The sequence below is a fragment of the Silurus meridionalis genome, chromosome 7 (genome assembly GCF_014805685.1).
Source record: "Silurus meridionalis isolate SWU-2019-XX chromosome 7, ASM1480568v1, whole genome shotgun sequence".
Classification (NCBI taxonomy): Eukaryota; Metazoa; Chordata; class Actinopteri; order Siluriformes; family Siluridae; genus Silurus; species Silurus meridionalis.
The window spans coordinates 12,559,577-12,578,110 of NC_060890.1; the positions used below are offsets into that span (position 1 = coordinate 12,559,577).

The window sequence follows — 18,534 nt, forward strand, 5'->3', positions numbered from 1 at the left end:
ACATATAAATCTTCATGTAATATGATAGACGGATACATGTGAATGTCTCGTTTCTCACTTTACATCGCTTGACACCTTCAAGTGTTAGAAATAGGTCAGTAAATAAGACTGCAGAATGAATGATCACAAGTGCACAAGCAGTAATGTGACGGAAAGAAGGGTGACAGCACCATCAGCAGTCGTCATGAGCAGAGTGCAGAGACATGCCAGGCATTCCACATGACAGAACACACTCTGTGACACACAGATTAGAAGTGGCTAAACGAAACACACTTCTGACCCTTCTCCACTTTGCAATGCACATTCTGCTGTTGGTGGTGGATTTGTTTTTCCCCCTGATGATTTCCTCGAACTGGCTCAATGCAGCAATTCTCTTCTCTACTTGCACGACTCTGTCATTTTTCACACCACCCTGGAACACACACTGGGTCCATCTACTAAAAAAAATAACTTTCTCGTGTCATTCTCCTAATGCCATTTCTTTGATATTCTGTAAAAATTAGTGTGTTACGTTGAGGTTTAGTCCCTATTAAGTTACTACAAAAAAACTGGTTCATCTAACCAGAGAGACACAGTGTACCATGTAGTGTATGTGAGCTGAGCTGTGTTCTTTTAACATGCATAGAAAAGAGGCTCTTATTTGCTTCTTCTCAGACAATGAGTCACTGCAGCTCAAACAACACACTTATTTTGACTGGTCGCATTTATCTTGTGTTATAACATTCATATCATGATAAACGTGATCTCTTTCTGCATAACACTGCCCCCACCTATAAAGAATAAGGGGCCTTAGTGAATAGTGTGAAGTGAGTATGAATATGAAAATGATGTAAACCGTGCAGTATTTTATGGCCTGAACATACTTTTCTAACCATAATTTATGATTTTCAACTCAATTTTGTTATTCAATTTAACAATTTCTCAACTCATACCATTTTAGACCCCTTCGTTCCTTATTATGGAAGCCTGTTACTTTCCTTTTTCTCTATTTTTTGCCTCATCAAAGATTGTATTCCATTCAGAGTAAGATTGTATTCCGTTCAGTCAATCCAGATAAACGTCAGCATACGTTTACCTTACCTTTTTATAGGAAGTTGTTTACTGCACAAGCCAATAACCTTTGGCTGAATTGGCATATGGCCAGCATGTGGACACACACACACACACACACACACACACACACACACACACACACACACACACACAGTTGCTATTATGTTAGGGAATGGTTTAAAACTCAGGCTTCCCTATACAGTTTACATTAAAACCACTAGCAACATGTTGGTTAGCAAAGGATTGCATGAGTAATGAAGCACATTGACTAAAGAAAAAACAATTTGGTATGTTTTTATGGCACAAGATGGAGGAATATGCAATGAAATGTCATGTTTATTTCCATTATATTTACATTATAGATACAATGGAAAATATATTCTTTTATCACAAAATATAATTCATTCAGACAAGAAGTTAAAAGGTTTATATAAAAGCTAAGCACACACAATAGGAATAACAAAGAATACTTAAGGACTGCATGATTCAAGTTCGGAACGGCTGGTTTGTTTAATACGGTGAATACATTTCCAAAAGTAGAGGCAAATAAACTGTTCAAAATAAAAAGAATTTCCTTGTTAACTGGCCTTAAATATGAGGGAATAGGATATAGCAGTATAGCACATCACTGAGTATACAGTACATATGAATGAACTCAATAGCAAAGAGACAATGGTATTAAATAACTCAAAAGAGAAACATTACAAAGCAAGTTATGAAATCCACCACTGCATTACACTCTAATGTCCTTTTATCAGCTCTCTATGTGAACACTGTTGCATCAGTGTTATTTTGTCCAACATTATAGTACAATCATATCACCGAGGTGAGTCATGAACTAAAAGGTCTTAAATTCTGGTCTCTTAGAATGGTCCTTCTAAGCAGAGGACTAATCCACTGTCATCATCTCTGACTTGGAAGTTGTTTCTTTAAAATACTCCTTTGAACAACTGCATTAACCACTGTTGATGCTATAACAATACTCCTCATGCACTTTTGCAAATCGCTGTGATTCATATTCACTTTCAACTACAACTCATTTTAGCCTTTTTTTTTTTTTTATCATGGCTCTGATAAAGTTGCTCTGCTCAGGCCTTATACTACACACTGCCTCCACCATCTGTCCTGGAAGACCATGCTGCCCTCCACCTACGCACTAAAGAAGTTAGCAGCTCAGGCCCTCTCAGATTTTAATTCTCCACTTTTCATCTTCGACTGACCTTCTGCCTTATTTTTGACACTCTCACTCATGCATGCTTGGTCTACAGGTAACACTGTGGTAAAAAGAATATTTTGCTAACCACAAAAAACTATCCATAGGTTGATTATTGTGCAAATGCAAATGTAAAGCCATTACATGCATTAACTAGTGATACGAGAGACACCATGAGGCTTTGTGTTGAGTGTCCGGCTTCAAGCTGACACCATATTGCTCTTTCTGTGGTCCCCGTGTGAGATCCCTAATGCTAGGGCAGTCTTTACTATGAGCCAGGAGACTCCAGACGAGCAGAAGGTATTTATTTGGCCAGACGGAATACTGCCAGGTCCAGCGGCTCTCTGCTTGGCACACACCAATCATCTGCTCCCTGGCTCACTTTATAGTTCCGTAGAGCTGTCTTGTTATAGACTGGAAGCCTTTCCACAGAGTCGGTGGATAAAGCCTGTGGGAGGAAAAAAAGCCCACCATGTTATTTAAACTTACAGGTTTGGATTGGATTGGTTTTACAAGGTAAAGGAGGATAAGGTAATTATTAGTAAAGTATCTCTGGGATTTTATTCCTTTCCCAATCTGCTGGGAAAGATTGTGCCACATTTTACCTTCAATAAAATAACCAGTAGAAATATCCATAGGTAAAAAATACTCTGTCCAAACTGACATATCAGGTAAGATTTCATCATTTTCACAATGAACATCTATACATTTTTTTTTTTGTTCCCTGATGAAATCAAACTGAAACCAGGTTTTGGAGGAGTTTCAATTGCTGGGTAGCAAAATGACTTTTTATAGCAGCTTTAGGCGAGTTATTGTTATGTCAATGTCAATTTCTACTGATCAAGCTCAACATGGGCTGACACGCTCCCTACGAAATGCTTCTTAGAAAAAGTGAAAAACATTATGGCTTGCAAATAGGGTACGGAAACATTCAATCTCAAATTTATACAGAATACACTTATCGAAATGATGATGACGGCCTTCATCCAGCAACGAAAAAAAAAACGTGTCCACAAATAATTTCCTCACCCAAAAAATGCTTTTAATAAGCTGTTTAATGCTTAAAAAGCATTCCTTAGATCTAAAAAGTAGAGCCAGGATTAATTAAAATTGTAGTTAGTTAATTCACTAATCCCCAAGAATGGGCCTATACAAATCATAGATCAAAGAGGAAAGCCAACATTACATAACTGAAACAGAGCTAATCCCAGGACACATCATTGCCCAGCTAGCATACCCAGACCTAAGATACAGTTTAATTACAAAAAGATCTGTCAGTGAAACAATCTCACGGATTAAAGTTGATTCATTGAAGATATCAAGCTGCCAGGCATCTAGCTTACGGAGAAAAAAAAAAGATGATGCACAAAAGAACACACACAGTACCTTCAGGTGAATGACTGCATCAGTGCCATAGCCCTCCATAGAGTAGAGGTGGAGGTCTCCCTGGAAATACTTTGCATAGAGGCGAGTGATAGGCAGCCCATAACCAAAGCCAGCCTGTTGGCAAAACGAAAGCATTTGAATTGAATGCCATAACCCGTACACTAATTCACTCTGTGCTGTAAATAATAGTAGTAACAGAGTGCTGATGGGATTTTCCTCCCTATTTATTATAGCCAGTCTGCTAGGGTTTTAAAACACCAAGAAACTTTTGTGCCAGGAAACAAAAATGAAATGAAATGAAAACGGAGACTCACTAGAGGAGTTGTGTGCTGGCCAATCTGAGGAGTTGGAGCTGTTGAATACATGTAGCTGAAAAGATTCTCCATCTTTCTGAAAGGGACACCACCACCCCTGTCACTCATCTGTAGACATACAGGGAATAGCAAGGAATAAGTGTGAATTATAAAACACAATCCTAATTTCAAGGAACAGATCAAAGTAAACAGTAAAATTGTCAGGGAGATAATATATTAACTACATTTGTGAAAATCAATACAAAAAGGCCACCAACAGGCTGAAGTGTGTTGTTTTTTTTTTTTTTTTTACAGAAATAAATTTATTTATATTTACATTTAGCTCTGTAACAAACCAACCAGAATCACTGTACCAAAAAATTATCAACTAAAAAAAAAAAAGGTGAGAATTAGGTATAAACTGTTTTTCAGGAAGTGCAAATCTACTGGGTAGGACAATCCAACAGCTGTAGAAGGTGAGTCATGAATACAGAAGCTCCAAGCGATCAGGATGAATCAGACAGATCAGAAGGGTAAGAGGAATCACAGCACTGCAAATGTGTCAGTGTGCATTAATATGATTGCAGTAAATGGAGAGTCACTTAGAGAGGTCACTGAGGCATTGGGTTAACGGACTGGTAATATCAAATGACAAATGCCCTAATTGTATACAAGAATAACAACCAGAGTTTGAGGGTAATAATGGTAACAATGAATTGCGAAACCAAAGTAGCGCTAAATCCCAAAACACTATTATTTATATTCTGTCAGAGTAACTAACCTTGATGGAAAGATCCTCTCCACCAATAGCCACCATAACTTCAATAGGTGGAAGATTGAAGCATTCCTTATGGTTTTCAATAGTTGCCCTCATAGCGTTCTGCAGAAAAAAAAAATATTGTCATGGCAACACTGAGCTCTTGTTATGCAAACGGCATCGCTGTGGAGATTAGTATGAGAAGAGGTCACGCTCACCTTGAATAATTCAAACAGCATATGGTAGAGATGGGAAGGCACATACACTATGCTAATAGCAAGGTTCTTGTTGTTAACTGCAAGACAGAAATAGAACACGTACTGAGTATCGTCATTCCTGCGTAAGTTAAAGTTCACTCACAATGTCAATACTGTTCAAATCAGTCAACCATATCACTTTAAACACTACACGTGTTTCAGACAGTTGAGCAATTATCTATGGATTGAAAGAATGCAACAAGTACAAAAGTCCTAATTAGCAAAACTGACTGAGTGAACAAACATATTGGAACTTATTGGCCTGTAGAGGACAATTATATAATGCTCAGATGCCGAGAATAAGCACATCGTATTCTCTCACTTACTGTTGTGTTCTCGCAGCAGCAGATCAGGAGAGCTGAGGTAGTACTGGTCACAGAGCATCTTGGCACTTTCATAAGCATCTGCAAATGGACAAAATGTAAAAAAATTCACACACACACACACACACACACACACACACACACACACACACACACACACTAATATATATATATATATATATATATATATATATATATATATATATATATATATATATATATATATATATATATATATATATATATATATACACACACACATATCTATCAGGTCAAGAATACATGTATACTTCACCTTTGACAACATCTACTACTTGACAGTGAGGATCAATACTTCCAATGGTGTTGGGATGAACAGGGTTTGTTGCACCATCAAAGATTAGCGCTAGAAACAGATTATTGAAGAACGTAAATATCATGTTTTGCAAAACTTTTTGCTAAAACAATCAGAACAATCTGCTATGAACAAGTGAAAAAAATAATTATACACTAAACAGTGTCCCAAGAGTTCCGAATCCAAACAACCTTATTTACACAACCGGCAGGTAAGCAAATGTAAAAACAGTTTACCTTTTAAACACAATTTAAGCAAAGTAGCTACATGTAACTACTGGGATCATCATTAACTTTGGAAACACTTTTAAATAACGGACAATTACATTGGTAAAAAATTAATAAATAGGAGTACATCAGCTTTAAGGCAGTGTACAGTATAATGATTTTACTGTTAGCATCTGACTACAGCATTGTGAATACAAAAGATGTGTTCACATTTGTCCGTTTTAGGATATTTTTTTTATACCTGTGTGAACACAGTGTGAACACAGACCCCTCTAGGTGCATTGTGAAAACAAAGTGCTTTATGTATAAAGTTTCAGGTTTTAGCCACCTAACAGAAAAACAGCTCAAATTCTTTTGGCTGGATCATATGGTCCAATCACAAGTTCTGCCATATTATGTAGAAACATGATAAGCTGATTAGTTGCATTAACTGTAGATATTTAATTGTAAGACAGCAGAAATAATAGTACCGTGTCAGGAACATGAACATTAATAACGGGATAATATTATTAGTATACAGTAGTTATGTCACAAATCTAGTGAATGCGTCTATTATTCCTACGCCAACCACTTACATCAGGCAGTAGTATAATCAGTGGGAGGATTTGAGTTGATTTTAGATGCTTCTGTTTTTACACTTTAAATCTGTATTGCCTGTTCTGTTTTTAAGCCAAATCATAGCATTTCAGCCAAATGATAATCAGGTAAAGCAGCCATTTTGAATGACATGATTTAGTGTTGCATGTATACAAGAAAAATAGCAGTAGTATGAAGTGGTTTGAACTTTTATTAATATACAAATTTGCAAAACAAAACCCCAGAACTGAGTCACCCCATGTCAGGAACATTAAAGGCATTGAGACTATTTGCAGCGAATTCCTTTTTGAGTCCAATTTAAGACAAAAATATAAAAATGTCTGTTACTTACTGTGCTGGTTGATCAGCATACGGATGGATATTCGGCTTGTGTAGAACCGGTCTAAGAAATACTGGATGTTCTGATTAGTGTTTGGATCTTGGCCAAAAGCTTCTTTGTACTCAATCACACCTTGGGCCATCGTAGGAACAACATCATTGTGTCTATTTCTGATATTTACCAGTGTTTCCACGAACCTGAGGGTCAAAACATGGATGTTTGAGACTTAAATTACAAGCCATAATCATGTCATGGGGGTTGAAGTAATATTACACTTACTCTCCCAGAACTCTGTGGTCATTGGGACTTTTATCCAAGAAATCAAGGATCTCCATCAAACTCTGTACATACCTGAAAGCATAGCAGAGTTTTTAAAATGCAATAAAGGGCATGGTGTGCGCCTTGGTGTTCTTTTGTAAATGAATAACAGAATTCTTTTAGTTTAAGGTCAATGTTTTCCTTCACACATATCTCACAATTTACTTATTCATTTTGAAAAGTTTGTGAACAGAATCCAAACCCTTGGATAAATGTTACCAGTGAAAGTACAATTTTAAGCTTTGGGGTGAAACACTAGTGAAGCAGGTATAAACATGAGGAATGAGAAAAGAAGGTGGTGATAACAGGACTGAATGTACAAAGACCCTCTTGGAGGATTGGCCCAGCCCTGCCCTACTCTACTCTGCACATAAACTAGAGCAAAGTTCACATGCATGACATCACCAAGCATTATCCTTGTTACCCTTGTACGTGTAACCCACAAGAGGCTGTTTACTATGCACTTGAAGTCATGTGCTATAAATAACCCAAGCTGTTATACATCTGCAAATACAACAAAACCCAATAACAAAAAAAGCTAGAACTCAAATCTGCTAGGTATCACTCCTTGGTATTTGGTTGTTTTGTAAATGTATGACATATGACTTACCAGCCATGAACCATCTGAACTGACGGAGTAGTAAGCAGTCTGTCTGGGAGCAAGTTAATTTCTTTCATGATGTTGGACAGGCGCACTGGGAGCTCTTGCCTCAAAAAAACGAATGATGTTTTTTCACATGCATTTGTTGAACCTGGCAGAAAAATAGGGCACAGTATAACAAGGATATTAAATAATATCTAAAACAACTGTTGAGAAATTTAATTTTCTTTGTGACCTAGGTGTGTTAACAGGGGAAACCAGTTACTGTATATCCACATGATGATCTGAAAATCAGACAGGTATTACAGAGAAATGAGCTTGCTATAACCTTAAGTTGTGATTATGACCTACAAAACCATAAAGCATACTAGTAAACTTTAAACAAGCAAACTGTATTAATTTGCTTTTTGAGCAAAAACAAATGTGTCACTGTTGGATTATTTGACATAAGACTCTCAGGAACACCCCAAATGGAATTTTATTCTTGTATTAGTAAGAATATAAAGCGGTATATAAAAGGGTCGTTTTTTATTATCGCGCTGGAATATCAGTAGTACAAAGTTGAACGTTTCGATATATCGTACAGCCCTCAGCGACCGGCTCATCAACATGATGCAATCCCTGCGGTAGTGGCATGACTGTTTGTGTTCACATAGCTCTTCAATCACACCTTCTACATTTGGATACACAATCCCGAAATGACACAATCTACACCATCGCACAAAGCAACACCTCAAATCGGCGACTATTGTGATCTTAAACAATATCTCTGATGTTTATTTCGCTGAAGATCACGGCGCTGTTCTGCGGCTGGGAATTTCCTGGAATAGCACTGCACAGGAATCACACCATGCACACTCCAGGTTCCTCCATAATGTATAGGAAGAAATAAATACTACTACTCACCAAAATCGAGAAACTGCTTTATAGAGAGAGGAGATGGTGAAAATTTGGAGAAGTGCTCGATGTGTTTGGGCACGCTGGCCAAGGCCGAGTTCTTCATGATAAACCGCACGAACTTCATGGTGAAATCTTGTTTGTCCTTATGAGATGATTTAGTTAAAATCCAAGATCCTCCTGCTTACATGCAATGTAGCAGAAAACAATGTCTGACATGCCAGCAGGCTTCCTATGCTTTCCCTGAAAGGGCTATTATTGAATGTAAGCCTTCAACCAATCAGAGCGCTCAGTTTGAAGTTCATGTCCAACTCTGACCAATCAGATATGTAGGCGGGACTTCGTTAGATGAACGTCTGTGTTCTTTACGTCTGCTTGGAGCAGAAGATAGTAAACACTGCTGCTTGGAGCGGGTCTCTGCCAGCTTTCTAGACGTCATGGGACGCAAATCTGCTTCACATAAACTTCAGCTGTACCGTACAAATGTGACAAATGATCTGGAGCAACAGGCCAGCCACATGATAAACTGCACCTCCGTAACCTGATCCTTAGCTCTCCAAGTTTCTGAGAACATCAATTACTGAAATTCGGTTGGCCAATATAATAAACTGCCCAATTCTATTAATATGAACTGTAATATTATCAAATGCTTAGAATATAATATTGAATATACTAACATCTCTAATCAATAACAATTCATGTTGCTTGTAAATTGTATTCTTATTCCTAATCGTTTCATTTAATTATTTAATAATAATAATAATAATAATAATCATCATCATCATCATCATCATCATCATCATTCATCATCATAATAATTGATCAGTCTCACTGTTACTCTGTACCTCAAAGTAAAAGTGCACCACCGTGTGGTTAGTGTAGGAACATCACTCTGACCCAATATATATTTATGGTCCACGTGGCTAATCCTAAAATGTAATAGTTTGTAAAAGAGATATTTGCTATGTGCTGATTGTTTTAATTATTTACGTTACACAAAATTGTAGAGTTCACCCTAGTAAATAGAGCTCGAAGGTCTACACCTAAAACCCTCCATCAAACCAGAACGTGTTACAATTAAACATATGTGATACTATAATATGTTCTACTATTATTTTACTAGTCTGATTTGTACTCCGTAAGGCTATGCATGATGTATATTTATCTGAGTATCATTAAGGTTATTAAATGTATCGTGTCTTTAAACTACAAGAGGAATATACCAGGATATAAAAAGCCATAACGTCCCCGAAGGGCAGATTTCATGCCAATACATTTCCATTTTCTAATCAAATACTTATTTGTCCCCCCGGGCCACATTCCATCTCTCAGCCCCAACACTCACAGTAATAGCCTGAAAACATACATAATTAATTCTAGCATAATCATAACACAGACTGGAGATGCAAAAAGGCTGAATAATATCAGTGGAAATTTCCTTTGTGTTTTGATCCAGGCCATGATGCCCTTATTTGCAGGAGAGCAGAACAGCATCATATCTTCAAAGCTCTCTCTCTCTCTCTCTCTCTCTCTCTCTCTCTCTCTAATACATGTCCTTATACTATCATCGTGTTTTCAAAATTATGTAATATTATATAACGTTATGTAATTAGGGTTGATGTCAAATGCCTTTTTGTGGTCAGTTTCCCAATCCCACCTCTTATCTCTTCATCACATCTCTTTGCAATGCGCCCCCCCCCCCCACACACCACACACACACACAACCACACACACACAAATACACACTCTTCATATGTGTAACTCATCAGACACGACCTATGCGCTAAAACACACACAAAGTCGAAAATGAGCCTTTGGGTTTTAATTCACTCGTTTCTTCGGTTCAAACCGGAGAAATGTGTGTGTTCAGTGTATTCTCAGAAACAGTGACGCGGATTTCCACGCAGGACTCTCTCATCTCCCCTCCTTTGGACAGCGCAGTGAAAGAAAAAGCTGCACTAAACACAGCAGCAGCAGCAACAGCAACAGCAGCATCAGCAGCATCAGCACCACCATAATCTTCATCAGCAGCAGCTGCAAGAGTGGGCATCAAACCCAGCGCTTGCCTGGCATGGCGTCTGAAGTCCGATCGATGACAGACCGTGAGTATTTCATTCTCTTCTGATCCACTTCCGATTGTCGTTTGCTTGTTAGACTGTGATCAGGTTCGCATTCTCATCCTCATCGTCCGAAGCCTGCGCGCGCAGGAGGTGTTACAGTGGCGGACAGCCGCCCCGCGCCGCGCCGCGCCGCGCGCACAGCCATGTTTTAACACATCGCGCTCCTATTAAAGCATGAAGCGAACGCAAAAAAAAGGTTGGCACATGGAAATCGGAGCTACTCGGAGCACAAGCGCGCGCCTTCATCCAGGATCTGCTAATCAGTGTAATCAGGGTGTTTGAATAAATCCAGGCGGATCCACTCAGAAGTAAAAGCGTTTAAACAGAGTAGTTCACAAGAGGGAATAACATGCAAGACAGAAAACAGCAAATCTTCATCGGATCTCAAGGTGACGCACTATTGTGGGCATCTGAACATGTTGTGTGTGCTTTTGCGGGGTGGGGGGACTGAATACCAATTACTATTTGTAGTAAACATAAGCTAAGTTTTTGATAAATATACCGAGGAGTATTTAATGCGTCCGTGTCCTAGTTTGCATGTGAACCTGCGTTCCTTGACACGTGCATTAGAGTCAGAGGTGCCAATAATTATGCTACAGTTTGCCATCTCGCCATTTCGCATGTGTTGTCATGTGGCTGAAATATTGTCGTATGCGCGCGTATGAGCGAGTGCGCGCGCGCGTTTGTGTGCGCCTGTGTGTCGAAATGAAAAAAGAAAAAACGCCGTTGGATGAAAAGTGCGGGAAAAGCGCGTGCACGCGTGCTCCATTTCCTGTCTGTCAGTCAGCTGACAGGAAACCATAAATCTCCACACACTAATGCCAGCATATTTCACAAACCCTAGCAAAAATGACAAACAGCAAGTGCCAAGTGTGGCAGCTGAATAAGAGCCATTTCCCTACAAGAAACCACTAGCAGTCATCTTACTGTCTAAAATGTGTGCTCAAATGTAGACTTTGTTTTGAAATCTACAACGTCAGGAGAATATGTGATGTTTTGCTTCAGTGACAGTGCTGGTGGTCCAGAATAAGGTTAAAATTGTAGTTGCAGTGGTCCAGAGGGTGATATATGGTAGTAATCTTGATGAAGAATAAGGTTTATATTTTACTGCTGGTCCAGAATAAGGTTTATATGGTAGTACAGGTGGTCTAGAATAAGGTTTATATGGTAGTACTGGTGGTCCAGAATAAGGTTTATATTTTACTGGTGGTCCAGAATAAGGTTTATATGGTAGTACTGGTGGTCCAAAATAAGGTTTTTATTGTAGTACTGGTGGTCCAGAATAAGATTTATTAATGTTTATATTGCAGTGCTGGTAGTCCAGAATAAGGTTTATATTGAGGCACTGGTGGTCCAGAATAAGGTTTACATTTCAGTACTGGTGGTCCAGAATAAAGTTTATATTTCAGTACTGGTGGTCCAGAATAAAGTTTATATTGTAGTACTGGTGGTTTAAAATAAGGTTTATATTGTAGTACTGGTGGTTCAGAATAAGGTTTATATTGTAGTACTGGTGGTCCAGAATAAGGTTTATATTTCAGTACTAGTGGTCCAGAATAAGGTTTATATTTCAGTACTAGTGGTCCAGAATAAGGTTTATATTTCAGTACTGGTGGTCCAGAATAGGGTTTATATTCCAGTACTAGTGGTCCAGAATAGGGTTTATATTCCAGTACTAGTGGTCCAGAATAGGGTTTATATTCCAGTACTAGTGGTCCAGAATAAGGTTTATATTCCAGTACTAGTGGTCCAGAATAAGGTTTATATTGTAGTACTGGTGGTCCAGAATAAGGTTTAAATCATAATAGTGATTGTACAGAATTAGGTTTATATTATAGTACTGCTGGTTTAGAATAAAGTTTATATTGTAGAACTGATGGTTCGGAATAAGGTTTATATTGTTGTGCTGATGAAATGAATGTGAGTTACATTTGTCGTCTTAAAACACATACTGTGCCACCGGCAGACAATTTAGTACTACTGTGACAACTGCTGACAAAGTTCTGACAGTGTCTTGTTTTGTTTGAAATCTCAGTTTAAATGCTGCTATGAATCATCTAAATGTTTCCAGTAGGAGCACAGTTCAAGATTACACAAAACTGACTGGATAACTTCAAATACATCTTTTGGGAACTAAACACTAGGCATGCAAACAAACAAAACGCAACACAATTTCTACACTAACCTGGAGCACACTGACTGACTTGTATGCAGAATGCAGTATTTTTTTTAACTTGATCGCAATCATTATAAGATCTTTATTGTATAATCTGACATCTAGCACAGTTAGAATTTATTAATGTATTTATTGCAAGCTTCTTGTACAGTGTACAAACAATTATCTTAAAAGACAACTGAAATCACTCTGTCTAACTCAGCATTAGCCTTTTCTCAAACTTTGCTGTTAAAACATCTTGAAAACCGCTTTAAAGAGACACAAATGTAAATTATTTCACAAGGCAGAATATGTTGCAAATATAAAGACCTTCATAGTCTTGGCCCCAAGAATCATCAGTCACACTGCAACAAATGTACTGAACCTGCAATTTTTAAGTGAGTGCTTTTAATGTTTAAAACATTATAAATCTATTGCCATTAATGTCATTTGATTGCATAATGTAGTTAATCCAGTCTAATCATGAAAATTTTTTGTGAATGTAAACATGTGATGGAAACATTGTTGGATCTTATTTATTTAAATGCTGATTTGTGTGAGATCATGCTTTCATTTGGGTGAAATTGTGTTTGTTTTTGTTATTTTCCGAAAGCTATTGGTTTATAATACCAGACAGGTATTTGTAATATTGTCTTTCTCCATTTTGAGGCTTCACTCAGTTGCGGTGCACTTCAGTTGTGTGGCTGTTGTCATGTTGCCTTTGGAAAACTGCCTGCAAGAGCTAAATTAAGGGTGTGACGTTGATGCCGAGAGGTAAATAGTGACTTTTGTCTTGAAGCTTAACGGAGTAATATAACTCAGATTAGCTCAGATTGAGACTTGCATTTTTATTTTGTGTTTCTGTCAAGGAATTCATTTGTTTCTTGTAAAACAATTGTCACTACAGACAACTACAAACTCTTGGTATTAATTTAAAGTTAAACTTTTGTGATGATTATAAATGGTACCAATTACCTTATCTGATAAAAAAAAAATATAGGAGAAAGCCATGCATTTTATGTCTGCCTTCAATACTCCTTTAAATGCAGATCGCAGATTGAGACATATTATTCTTGGTATCTAAATGTGTTCATAAATATCTTATCCTGTTCCAGGTTTAATAATGTATGCTCTGGCCCTCGTAGCACCGCTTCATTATGGACCCCTATTTTATCATTAATACATTATGATTCATGTTGTCATTTTGTATCGCATGCCATAAAATAGCAGCAGGCTGTGTTTTATCTGTCTCAAATTAGCCACCTTGTTGTTTTGAATACACATTAAAACCCCCATGCATTAAATGGAGCTTCATGTGGCTAATTACTGTATGCAGAGGTCTGCCTTGTCATGCTTTGATTTTTTACTGCTTAATTTTAATTTAGTACTATAATCTTTATTATGGTTGGAGTTCCATGCCTACTAGGGGATTTAAAGCCTAATTCAATTAGTTTAAATTGCATATATTTTTATGTGCAAAAGTAAGGATGCATTTTGGTATGGTGGATATTTAACCTAAGGGTATTTTCAATTGTTATTTGAATCCAGATCTAAATGCATATATACATTATAAGATTTGAATGTTATTTGTAGCCACCCCTTTCCACAATTAGTTCTTATTTGCTGTTATAATAACCTCTATTCTTCTGAGAAGGTGTTCCACTAGATTTTGGAGTGTGCTTGTGGAGATTTGTGCTCATTCAGCCTTAAGGGCATTAGTAAAGTCAGGTACTGATGTAGGGTGAGGAGGCCTTGGGTGCTGCAGTCAGCATTCCCATTCATCTCAAAGGTGTTCAATATAGTTGAAGTCCGAGATCTATAGCAAGCAATTCAAGATCTTCTACTCAAACACATGTAATCCATATGTTCATGGATCTCGCTTTATGCACATATGGCTGGAAAGGGCTGATGCCCCAAAACTTTGGTCCATATAGTGTACACTAAATTGCAGGTCAGCAGTATAGTAGCAGTATAATATGTCTGGTGGCTCACTGTGCATGACACATGCTGAAAATAAGTGCAAATAGAAAAAAGTTTTGTTGTCTATTATGTCTCATATCTACCATACAAAATTGGTCAAGAGGACGGTTTATATATATATGACATTTTAATAGTCTAACATAGTCTGTCTACGACAACCAGCAGTGACTCAGATATTCCTGCAGAAATTTATGCTGCTCTGGAATATTTATGCACGTCTGGGCAGGTCACAAAGGCCACCTGGAGAGCAAAGGAAGGAGAAAAAGACGTGAAGGAAAGAGAGCAGTGATGTGAGCAGAAAAAGAGCATCTGAGTAGTACACTGCTTCAGATCTTTGTCTTGTCTGTCAGAATATTCATCAGTCCGCTCCACCTCCCATGTTCTTTTGTTCAAACGTTTTGTCTCCAACCAGGTTTGAGCCAGCACAGATCTGTTAAATGACTTTTTTTTTTTTATCTTCCATAACTTTTCTAAGTTTTCCTTTTCTCTGGGATAAAAAACTGCTCTGGTTTTGAAATTCTTTTTTTGAAGATGCTTTTTTTTTTCTTCTTCTTGTCTTCACCCCCCCAGCAGTCAGTGGCCGATATGCAAACAAGAACCTTTTTAAACCTAATGGTATTGCTGATAAGCAGCTTGGTAGTGTGTCTAAAAGCGGAAAGAAATAAGCAAATAAAATCAATCAGCAACAGAAATGTCGCCCGTGTCAGTTCTAACAGACCACATTGTTATAAAGGTAGTTTTGTATTTGCCTGTGTGAGCAGGTCTGTTTTGGATAGGATTTAAAATGGCTTTGTTAAAGCTGATAGATTACATGGAGTTTGGAAGGAAGCTAACCATTTTCATAGTATCTAATAGCTGTAAAGTGCATACCAATGTTTACATGGTACATTTTAGCTATTCACTTATATTTCTCCTCCTAGATATAAATACAATAAAGTGCAACATAAGTAAAGTACTTTCATTTTTATTTCCTCTCACAAATGCCATGGATGGTGTTTGGGGGTAATAATTCAAATTATCTAATAATTCCATTGTACATAAAATGTACAAAAAATGCGGAATTCCCTGTTTTCCCTAAAAGAAACAAACAAACATAAAAACAACAAATGCCCACAATGTAAAAGGTCCAAGTAATTGTATGAGCAGGCATTTCTCAAAGTTGACATTTTCATCCACCTCCTGTCCTTATGTTACTCTTGCAGTTGGCATTCATCACCGTGACACTAGTGCTACATTCCTCTGTAAACACGCAGAATGCAGATCAATAGCGAGGCTGCAGGCATCTGACTGCAGTTCCACATAAGAGCACAACATGAATCATGAGTCATATCTAAGAAAATGCTGCAGGTTTGCATTCCCTTCTCTTTATGCCTATATATTTATGCTTTATCACAAGTGCCACGTTGGTAAGGCTTGAACATTAATGGATTTGTAAAACAGAAGGAGGATTTTATCTGTCCATCAAAGATGGGGTAGTTGGTAAACATATAGTAAATAAATTAAAGCACATGTTCTATTATTTAGTTAATATTGTGATGTTTTGTCTAAGATTAGGTTGCCCTGAATTCCAAGAGAAACGTGGCTCCATTTAAGCATAAGAAGTGCAAAATGATATCAATCATTAAACAAAATAACACTTATTCTTTGCTACAATAACTAAGATGTACAAACACATTCACTAATGCCTTGTGGTAAAATAAGTGTTTGTGTAGAAGTGTTGAACTCTGTCCAATTTTTCCCCTTCTTTCCCACCACAAAGTAGCTACTACAAATGCTGAGGAATAACAAAACACGTCGTTGCCTCTCCCTGACATCTCGTGCTTTCTTATTTACAGTTTTTCTCAGTTGCTTTGGAGCATTTCTCAAAACCATTTGTACAAACAGCACAATACATTGGATTTCTTGCAAAAGCCTATACGTTTCTCAAAACCCTTAGTTTATCTCTCAAAAGTAAATATTTGTGTCAGTGACTATATTTTTCCCATCAGAATAAAAAGTCCCTTCGTCATTGTTCACAAACAAGATCATCAAAATGTTTGGTCATGTTGTAATGTTGTATGATGGTGCACAGTTTTTTATTTAAACTACTGTTTGGATTACAATTAATAAAATTGCACAAAATGTTTCTTCTGTTTGGCATGTTTGAATTTCAGCAGCATAAAGACATTTATTTGATTGCATATTTGATTTATATTGAGTGCAATAAACCGAGCAGGATTTACACTTTTACTGTACTGTACAAGTGTTTGTTTCTTGGATGTTAATCCATTTTCAGAATTTGTAATTCCATGTTTTGCTCTGTCTGAAAAAACTCAATTGAATGTTTACAAGATTCACCTTTGACCTGTTTTAGAGAACTAGCTGATTATTGGTTGATCTGATGCCATACACTCTCCTTCATTAGTGACATTCAAGATTCATCTGCACAATTCATCAATTCAAGCCACATTTACCAAAAAGTTTATTTAAAACTTGTGTAGAAAACAGCAGACAATTGTACACAATCGATTAAATGAATCTACCAAAGCATTTGCAATTTGATCAAATCAAGAAATGTTCTTATGATGTGCACAAATGACTAAATGATGTGGAGGCTGAACAAGTATTTTTGAGAATTTCATTTCATTTCTCATCTGAGAAACGCTCCAAAGCAACTGAGAAAAACTGTAATTTGTCTGTCCTTCTTGATTTGATAGTTCTCTTCTGTTCTTTTTTGTTTCCTTTTTTGTTTCTTCTTTCCCTCATGCTATATCTATCTCCATCTATCTCCACTTCGATATAAAGGTGCTAACCTCTATATTCCTCTGTGCCATCTTCTTGTTCTCAGGGGAAGGTTTAGCTAGGAGCAAGTCACAGGAGCTCCGGCTGCTCTTCTTTTTGGTCTCCTTATTGGATTCTTGGAAATTGACTTCATTAAAATGTGGTAGATAATATAATGTAATAAGTGTACGTTAATAAAGATTTTGTGAAAGACATGAGTATATAATTTTTATGTTCTTTAAAGTTTCCTACATTATTACACTCAAAATAGAATCTCAGTAAGGCTAAGGCTCAGTAATGGCTGAGGTTTCAGATATGAGATATAGTGTCCTGTTCTTGCATTGCATGTAAAAACTGCTGTTTCTCTTTATATATTTAAACAAACCTTTTTATTGGTTCTGTTAGTGTTTTCACATACCTGCATGTTTCTAATGTGTATTGTGCCTCATTGAAGATGACTAATTCATTCACCTGGTATAAACGTTCTACTGAAAACCTGATTAAGCCTCTGTAGATGTACAGTATGTGGTGCAGCATATGGTGGGAATAAGAAGGATTACTGTGGGCTATAGTTATAGTATTTAGGTGCATCACACTGCAGTAAAAGCATCACATTTAAACATAACTAAATCCCAAATAAAATCTTTGCCTCTGTTAAAGTTAATGTAATTTTTAGCATTTTGTTAAACCTACCTTTTCACTGGGCAGCTATGAATTAAAAACCTTTTGCCTGGGTTGATGGGGTTTGTCCATTCTTGTGTAGGGATGCTGTATGTGGCAATAAAAAGATTTGCTGAGTTATTTCAGTAAGTACTGTTCATGCTGTCTACTGCAGCTAAGCATATACACAGACCATTAACTCAAGGCCAGAATCAACAGGATAAGAACAGAGCAAGGCTATATAAAAATGTCAATCTATTACGAAAGAAAAGAAACAAGAAGTA

General features: G+C 37.2%; 2 protein-coding genes across 3 annotated transcripts in view; one reads left to right on the top strand and one right to left on the bottom strand.

Annotated features, from left to right (window-relative positions):
* Positions 1–1,331: 1,331 nt before the first annotated feature.
* pdk2a (pyruvate dehydrogenase kinase 2a) lies at positions 1,332–8,853 on the bottom strand. The gene is made up of 11 exons (XM_046854558.1): positions 8,585–8,853; positions 7,688–7,829; positions 7,039–7,110; positions 6,772–6,956; positions 5,578–5,667; positions 5,286–5,363; positions 4,921–4,997; positions 4,727–4,825; positions 3,967–4,074; positions 3,653–3,766; positions 1,332–2,714 (listed from the first exon to the last, which is right to left on the bottom strand). The coding sequence occupies exons 1-11, from the start codon at positions 8,700–8,702 to the stop codon at positions 2,571–2,573; spliced, it is 1,227 nt and encodes a 408-aa protein (XP_046710514.1). The 5' UTR covers positions 8,703–8,853; the 3' UTR covers positions 1,332–2,570.
* Positions 8,854–10,298: 1,445 nt separating this feature from the next.
* Positions 10,299–18,534, top strand: part of tbkbp1 (TBK1 binding protein 1) — a 41,350-nt gene continuing 33,114 nt past the window's right edge. Inside the window, exon 1 of one of the 2 annotated variants that reach the window (XM_046854470.1) lies at positions 10,299–10,677. The gene's annotated coding sequence lies outside the window, so the exon portion shown is untranslated. Of the gene's footprint in view, positions 10,678–10,746; positions 11,085–18,534 lie in introns of those variants that run through there. The other variant, XM_046854471.1, reaches the window with a different exon arrangement.